This window comes from Macadamia integrifolia, chromosome 5, assembly GCF_013358625.1.
Source record: "Macadamia integrifolia cultivar HAES 741 chromosome 5, SCU_Mint_v3, whole genome shotgun sequence".
Taxonomy (NCBI): Eukaryota; Viridiplantae; Streptophyta; class Magnoliopsida; order Proteales; family Proteaceae; genus Macadamia; species Macadamia integrifolia.
The window spans coordinates 44,835,591-44,844,551 of NC_056561.1; the positions used below are offsets into that span (position 1 = coordinate 44,835,591).

The window sequence follows — 8,961 nt, forward strand, 5'->3', positions numbered from 1 at the left end:
AAAAACACATAGGTCAACACTATCTTCATTTGTAGATTTTCCATGTAGTGGGACAAGGATTTAATTGGATTACGTACCAGGTTTCTCTACAATAAGTACAGTTTAAGTAGAGCAGAATATATATATATATAGGGGCTGTCTGAACAGCACCTCTATAGGTGTATTTAGAACATGTAACTTTCTTTTGATTGCCCTTTGCCATATTCCCAAAAGTTCTTCAAGGTGAGAAAAAAAAGGAGTTTCACAGTAATTTGTATGTGCACTTACTATTATGTCATTTCCAATTGTTGTCATTATCTGATATGCATTTTGAGTACATATGTGAAATGACAGATTTTACCTTAACTAAATAAGTGTTATTTCTACCAAAAAAAGAGGCCAGAGTAATACTAAGAGGACAAAAAATAAGGTTACAAATTATTTGACACCTTAAGAGAAGGAAACCAAAGATATCTTTTCTTTTCAGAAAAAAACACCTAGTACAACCACTTTCGACAGCCCACAGCACCACAATAACATGGCATCTTTTTTATGTTACCATCAGGACCAATGACGCTGTCAATGGCATAGCCATAGTCATAAGTCAGCTCCTGTTAAATGAATGCAGATTGTTACTCCAAAATCTGTCAATGTAATCCAGCATGAATAAAAACAAAATCAAAAGCACAAATCGGAAGGCAAAAAGATGAAATATCAATTTAGGCCTTGACTGAAGTTGCGAAGGACTGATGCCTGGGAGAAAATCTCTCAAAATCAAATCCACAGGGAGAACCACAGTTACTGAAATAAATATCCACCAATTATATCACAAAAGTATTCAAGTCACTATTCAAGGAGATTGGATTGAACAATTTGAAGAGGAATTGAAACAATAGCAACCAAAATACCGAAAGGATCAACAGCAGCTCCTTGGTTATTCTCGGCCTGGTCGGTATTGATTGGGGCATTTAGGGACAATAGGCTAAATATTGCCCCTGTATGATTAGTGCCAAAAAGAATTTGTGAAAATTATCTATGTCTGTGTAGCACTGCTTTCTTCTTCAATAGAATATGTTATTTATAAAAAGGCGTACCCAGTGCACAAGGCTCACGCCACTGCAGGGTCTGCGGAGGGTTAAAACATATGCAACCTTACCTCCACTTCACAGAGAGGTTGTTTCCTGATTCAGACCTGTGGCCACTAGGTCACAATGGAGCAACCTTACCATTGCGCCAAGGTCCGCCCTCTAAGAAATATGTTATTTATTCCAAAAAATAAAAGAGCCTATACATGATGGTGTTACTATTTTTCGAGTAGTCTTTTTTTACTTGGACTCTCATAATATATGCATTTTCAGTTGATTCTGCATTTATTTTAGTCTAAGTTTGTTGGTATTTTTGAGATCACAAGGGAAAGTCTTGATATCTTTGCTTTGATTGTCAATATATATTTGATGCCCCATTTTTGGGTAGCATTTGGAAACAATTCTCTTCTTTCTGAAGTAACTTTTTTAAAGCAATTTACTCACAAGTAGAAGTCATTGTTGGAACAACCAATTGTTCTAATAAGTCAACAATAAAAAGGTCTCTTTTTTCCCTTCATCAAATGAATCTCCTTCAACATTCATTACTTTCTTTTTTAAAATTTTCTATATTTTTAATTACCACTTAGGCCCTATTTGCTTTATGGATAAAAAGGGGTGGGAAACTTGTAAGATTGGGTCCCACATGTTATGGGTTGGGTTGGCAAGGAAAGGGAAGGGAAGGAAATAATGGAATATGTAATTTTTTGTGGGGTGGAATTTTGAGGGAAAGAGGAAATGAGGTGGGGTGGGATTCTATGGGAAAGAGAGGAAATAAAAGAAGATAGATAGATACGAAATCAACTTTTCCATTAATAGGAATTGGTAGGACTTCGGTAGTGAGTGGAGTGGGAAAAAGTTGAGTGCCACATCATCAGACAACAATAATTGCTTTTAATGAAATTGTCTTGTAAGTTTCCAACCCCACTTATCCAAACACTCAAATTTGTGGTAGTTTTTGGGAAACAAGTACAAGTTTCCCACCCCGTTATACCTTTTCCACTTTTCTCCATAAAAAAAAAAGAGCCTTTAAGCAAATATTTGAATAAGACAAGGCACCTTCATGGTTTTTAGGACAGCTTAGAAGCTCAGTTTCTTTATTACTGTTTATAAACAATGGCTTCATGATTTCTGCAGTAAGTTGGGAGTTTGAATCATTTGGTTAGCTTAAAAATCAGTATCTAATGCTGAGAATTACTTAGGATAAGGTATAAATTTATTTTCAAGCACTCGGTAAGGATTTTTGCTCCAGTTATTCTATATAAGGAGGGGCTCCAGAAGTTTTTTCACCACTATTTTGTGAAGTTGAACAAACATGATTATATAATATCTAAACAACAAAAATCCGATCAGACAGCTAGAGAAGGATATGAGTTAAGATTAAAAAGAGAAGTAATGTAGACACCCCCCCCCCAACAAGAAAAAAAGTTACTATGAATTCTTCCCATTATGATTTATTGCCTAAAAATATTCACTTTGCATAGAGATTAACGATTATACATAATTGTATATATATAACTCATTATTTTTCCCTACAAAATTGTACAATTTCTATATATATATATATATATATATAAAAGGAAATTTAATTTGTTATGCATAGTGCCCATGGCTCTAACGTGTTGTCATTGAGAATTGTAAACTTGAGAATTTAATTTGGTTTAAGAGGTTCTATCTGAGATCTAGATGTATTGAAAAAAAAAAATATGCACAGTGAAGACTAATATAAAATAATATTTGATGTAACAATGCTTAAATGGGCTGCCGCTTGGCACAATGGAAAATCTCCGGCTGCCAGTGAGAAGATGCAGATTTGGGCCTGAAGGCAACACTTTGTGCAGAAAATGCCAAGATTAGGATCGACCCAACCCAATCAAACACTCATACGAGGCCAGGACCCTTCTATAAAATCAAAATGTTAGTAAGTCATAAATCATAGGCCAGATTTCTACTTCAATTTCATGGGGTGATTTCTATTCGGAAATTGTTTGTTTGATTTTTGCACTTTATTTTAGTAAAATAGAAAAAAAATGGAATACAAATTCTGAAATAGCTGAGGAGCTTTTGCAAATTTGAAATTGAAATTGATTTCACTCTCGATCCTTAATGAGGACATGGTTAATTAGATGGGGAAAGCAATAAGTTCATCTTAAAAATAAAACACCACCCTTCTGATTATCCTAATGGTCACCACCACCAACATGCCACCACCACCACCACTGCTGCCTCCATCGCCGACATTGCTGCCACAGTCACCACAGCCAACCCCTTCTGCCAAGCATCCTCAAAAGGCCATCTATTAGTGGTGATATGTCAATTGGTCTGCTCAATTGTCAGGTCTGTTTAGTGCCAAGTCAGCTTGGTATCTTATCAAGGCATGTGGTTCCTTTTAATTCAGGCGCAATTTGGTTCGTTTTAAGAGTCATTCCCTGCCACAGCTTTACCGTCTAGAGGGTTTTCTACTGAAGATGTGGATCACCTCTTCTTCTACTGCCTTCTCTTCTTCAATTTGGACTTTGGAATGGCATTCTATCTAAATGCTGGCCTCAAAGAAGAAGAATCTTGCCTTTCACTTGAGAGGATTTCGGTGGACATGTTCTATGTTGGCAAATCTTGTTTGAATTGGTGGGCAAATTGGCTTTTGGAGCCAATAAATACCATATATAATATGGTTGGAGCACAACCTTTGAAGATGGGCTTCTAAGTCTACACCATTTCAGCAGATTTGGGATTCATCCTCTTTGATGTTAAAGCCAAGTTACATTTGGCCCCCTCCCATGTGCAAATACCCTTAGAAATAGGCTGGTTGTTGATTCTTCAGCTGTTTCCTCTTCTATTTTAAATGTTCATAGCTCACTTCTCTATCAAGGCAGGTTCTTGTAAGTTGTACTTTGTTTGTTGTTCTTCCGGAGTAGCTTTTTTCTCTTTGTTTGGTAATGAGTTTTCTATTTCCCCCCCCCCCAAAAAAAAAAGAGCTACAAGCCTACAAGAAGGGGGGGCATCGAACACCCATATAACATGGGAACCTTTCCACCATATACCCCATCATACTCCTCCACCTTGGCTGACTTCACCCCCATTTATGGAGATATTGAGACTTCTACAACATATAACTTCTATTACTTTCAACTTGAACCATGATCATGTAAAATTGTCAGTGCACTTACCGAACTTAAAACCAAACAGAAAAGCAAGAGGCTTTAAGGACACCAACAATGTCGTAAGAGATCAAGAGAGAAACAAGGAGCCTGTGTAATACCTGTAGAGGAGGTATATTATCAGCCGCAAATAGCATCACTCGAGCAAGTTTGATATCATGGTGGGAGCTCAGAACACACTGTACAAATAGATTAGGCTCACAACTGTGGTTGATGAATCTGGCAATATTACCAACAGAGCCTGCATCTATGCAAAACTCAGGCACATTTTCTGATTTCTTATCATCAATTTTGTCCAGGTGATACATTGGCATAGTTACATCTCCCAATCGCCTCTACATACAAAACGAAGAAGTTCCATTAGAAAGGAAGGAATTTGTTAGAATGTAGTGTTGTATAGTAGCACTAGTTTATGCTTTATGCAATGTCAGGTGCAAAACTAAGTAAAATAAGATTTAAGCTGTGTAACACAAACAAAAAGTTTCCTTAGAAGAGGAAACCCCGACAAAGTAGTGTTGTTAAGTGTCTGAGGCACACTCAAGGCACAAAGCCCTCTTGGTGGCTAAGCCTAGAGTGCAAGACTAGGCACACCAGAGGGATACAAGGTGCACCATTATTCAAATATATACAAACAACAACAACAAACTCAGCCTTATCCCAACTTAATGGGGTTGGCTACATGGATCCATAAAAAAATAATAAATAAATAAAAGGTCCACATAGAATCGGGGGAAGAGAGGGATGAAAATGTGAGAGATGAGAAAATAAAATATGGGAAAAGAAATATGAGAGTAAGTGGAAGAGGCACAAGCCAAGAAGTCAGGAGAATTTCAGCTACATGGTCGGCAACATGGATCCTTGCCCTCCAATAGGCTCTATCTAAGGTCAGACTTAGGACAAGACGGAGACTATGTATGTCTCACCACTTTGCCTACGGCCATTTTAAGCTTGTCCCTAGCTCTTTTAGCTCCTTCAATCTGAATCACATCACTCCTCCTTACTGAGGCATCCTCAAGCATCCTTTAACCATGCCCATAGCACCTCAAACGACTTTTTTGGAGCTTGTTGTTGATTTGGGCAACTCCCAAATAGCTCTAATATGCCTAGCAGCACGAGCACAGTTAATGAATCACATCTGGTAGAAGGGACAATCCAATAGAAGTAAAAAATCAGCACTTCTTTACGGATCTCCAAGTCTGGTCAGATATAGTATCTCAATAGAGGATACAATTCTGAAAACATAAACCGAAAATTTGGGAAATTTCAAAAATAAAAAAAATCCAGGTGTTAGACTAACACCAAACTAGGGGCAAAGACAGGGTCACTGTTATGGTCTTTGGATGATCGAATACAAGCTCTGGGATTTTGCTTTCCATCACGATGTCTATCTTGTTGTGCCCCTAAAGCTGAAAGATGCTCTCATCTTTTCATTCAGGCCTGCACTAGATGCTTCTCTTTGGTTGTTCTTTGCTATGGTGCTTAATATCCTGGATAAATCGGTTTAGACCCAATACAACAGCAATAGGAAAATTAATATTAAGTAGAGAGGGAACCCCAAGGAATCATTGTTGCAATTAAAATTTTCTTTTTGGTAAGAATTGTTGCAAGTAATCACTGATGTAATATTCACAAAATGGGGGGGGGGGGAATAAATCAGCGACATATATGGAGGAAACCCTAGTTTATTTCCATACAGTTACCAATTAGGCTCCATAGAACAGATATGGCAGCATAGGTTGCTGCAAACCACAAAGGTAAAACTCTATGGGACTTTCAAACCAAAGAATAAAGGAGAAGGGACTGATTAGGCAAGCTCTGGCACCATGTAATTTATTTCTCTTGTACTTTCCACGTAGAGCCCGGAAGGTATGAACCCCAACTAATTCAATGCGTTTACATTTCTTGCCCTTATACTTGTCATGTTGAGCCAAGAAAGGTATGAACCATGATCCGGTTCAATGCATTTACATTTATTGCCAACGCGCAACCAGCATGACTTCCACACTAGAGAAACTGATATTTGTTTCTAATTTTGTCACTTTGTTTAGTAATTGTGGTAGTTGTCAGAGTAGCACATACTACTTTCTATTTCTATTTTGAGATGTAATCATAGATTAAGTTTATTACTGCTTGTAGAGAGATTATTTACTCCACTCAAGGGGAGTCTTGTTTACGGTTTTAGTAAAAAAGTTGTGACAAGAGAGCCACGACTAGAAGTATTGAGAAAATTTGGCTTGTGCCTTGTGTGTTGTGAGATATAGATGGTGTGAGGCCAAGGTCAATGAGAGACTAACCAAGGCCATAGGAGAGAGCATGGTTTAAAGTATCGGTGTGTATTGTACCGTACTCAACTAGTACAAGGCTACTGTCATCGATACAATTTCTTGCAAAACTTACATTTAGTCAATAGGAAAAAAAGAACCTTTCATGCTCTCTATAGACATAGAAAGAAGCACAAGCCAAAGACTAAGATCTTCCGGTCAGCGTGCATGATAGCAACTCAAACAAAGAAGGGTCTGCTCCTGTTTGAATTCAGGCCTGGCCCGCAGTCTACTGCTAGGTCCAGGAATGGCGCCAGGTGAGGGTGCCGCTATGATATCAATTGGCACCGCTACTAGATGTGTATTTTAAAAAATTACTCTATATTGAAGTGTATCGTACGATATGCTCCAATACTCTCTTATACTCATCAATATGTAACACTACTTTCGATGGATACAATTGAGCCCCGAACAATCGAATTACATGCGTATCGGTTTATATCCAACCAATACTCATCGATAGCAACTGACACACAACCTTTACTCACCGATACTTATATAGGTATCTACAGAATCCAATTTACTTTTGAAACAAAGCTTATTCTTCTCGCTGGTTTCCAAAATGTAAAGCACAACTACACTTTTACCCAACAAATTTTACAATCTTGATATACCATTCTTTCATATCCTCATTGTCATAAATTAATAACATCCACATTGATCATCTCCACCAGTTTACATATGCAAAGTCTTTGTAGCCGAATAAGTGTCTTCCGTTTGATTTCTCCATTCCATTTATTTCTTAATTTCTATAAGAATCATCACGATAACTAGTGTCATCATTACCATTTAATGTTGTTTGTTCTTGTGACAAAACAAGTGTGTTGATCCTTTCACAAAATTGAACATTTTATCTCATGTCATGAATGCTCAAGTTACTGCCATCCCTTCTATAGTGTTCCAGCAATATTTTTTATAAGAAGTTGGATGGCAAGATCAAACAATTAAGTTTGTTTTACTTCCTTTTTTTTCTACGTTTGAGTAGATTTAGGTAAAGCAAACTAAAACATTGCATCAAACGTGAATTATTGCATCAATTTGTTCATAGATTTTAAAATTTCTTAGAAAGTCGACAATAGACCATTACTACATGTAAGAAATCTCATCCTTTTGAACTATTTCAATTGAATACAGTTGTCTCTCAGTATAGTGTACTCCATTTTAGTGTTTATGCATGAGACATTTTATATATTGCTTTTTTTTAACGTTTTCTTATGCAAAAGTCTATAAAAATGTGTTTCATGTCCATTTATATGTGTATCTTAGAGTATCTCTGATATGATACCCTTTGATATATATCTCAAATTTAGTCGACCGATATCGATACTTTTATCCTTGGGTGAGAGGCATTAATCATATCCCCACCTTTTCTTCTCCCACTTCTCTTTCATTCTCTCTCTTTGTTCTATTTTCATTAAACCTGAAACCAATGACCTACCGAGAGTTACCAAGACCCCTATGCCACTGCTATTGCTGCTGTATGATCCTGCAAGGCTGTTCCATTGGTTCCAACAGAAGCTGGTGTTAGAAGGTTGACCAATCAACCCTGCAGCATCCTGGTTTTGGAACTCCTGTGGCACTATTCTTCAGGGACTGCAAACTTCAGATCTGACCATCAACTTCAGGCCTTGTTTTGGTATTATAACACCCTTCTTGCACCCTCTATTCAATGATGGTTTCTTCGTAGGCTTTTATGATGTAGATCGAAGTATGAAGAAATGGATCAAAAATAGAAAATTACTGTTCATGAGTTACTGTTCACATGAACAGTGGTGGTAGTGTTATGGGGCCCAATACCAACAGCAGGCTGGATTTGCTTAGATTCTTTACTATGCTTACCTTCTAATTTTAGTTCACCCTAGAATCTTCTATTTTATTTCCTATCTTTGAATTTGGATAGCGGGCAGCAAGTTATTCCTGGGTCAAGGCTGATTTGTTTCCTTTTTATTATTTACTTAGTCAAGACAATGTTTAACTAAAGTTTTCTTTTTTCCTGGGTGAATAAATAATTCAATACCAAGATGTTTGACCATAGTTACATAGGAAGCAAGCCTCAATTTTGCTTGCAAGAGGCTTTAGATTCTTTCCTTTTTTCATAACATTTTATTTTCAGTTTTTGGGTAGTTGTAGTAATAAAAAGGCAAGGTGAACTTAGAGTCCACTCCACGGATTTTAGGAATGAAAAGAAACATAGCTTGGTGCTTTGTGCGCTGAGAGATACAGATTCTCTATGAGAAAGTATAGAGATGCCAATGGTGAGAGACCAAAATACAGTGAGAAGCCGTGGGTGAGAGACCCATCCCTATCCCTTCTTTCCATCTTCTCTTTTGTTGTTATTCTTCTATTTTATTTTATTTTTCAGTGATTCAACCTATACGGCTATACCTGAGTTTTCTACTCCCCCCCACACCCCCCCCCCCC

At 37.3% G+C, this 8,961-nt stretch overlaps 1 protein-coding gene across 1 annotated transcript in view; it reads right to left on the reverse strand.

Moving 5' to 3' along the window:
* Positions 1-239: 239 nt before the first annotated feature.
* LOC122079906 (histone-lysine N-methyltransferase, H3 lysine-9 specific SUVH4) overlaps positions 240-8,961 on the reverse strand; it is a 41,798-nt gene continuing 33,076 nt past the window's right edge. Inside the window, exons 14-15 of the mRNA XM_042646691.1 lie at positions 4,321-4,554; positions 240-590 (exon numbers count right to left, since the gene is read on the reverse strand). Coding sequence (XP_042502625.1) covers positions 477-590; positions 4,321-4,554 — 348 coding nt within the window. The 3' untranslated portion in view covers positions 240-476. The remainder of the gene's footprint in view (positions 591-4,320; positions 4,555-8,961) is intronic.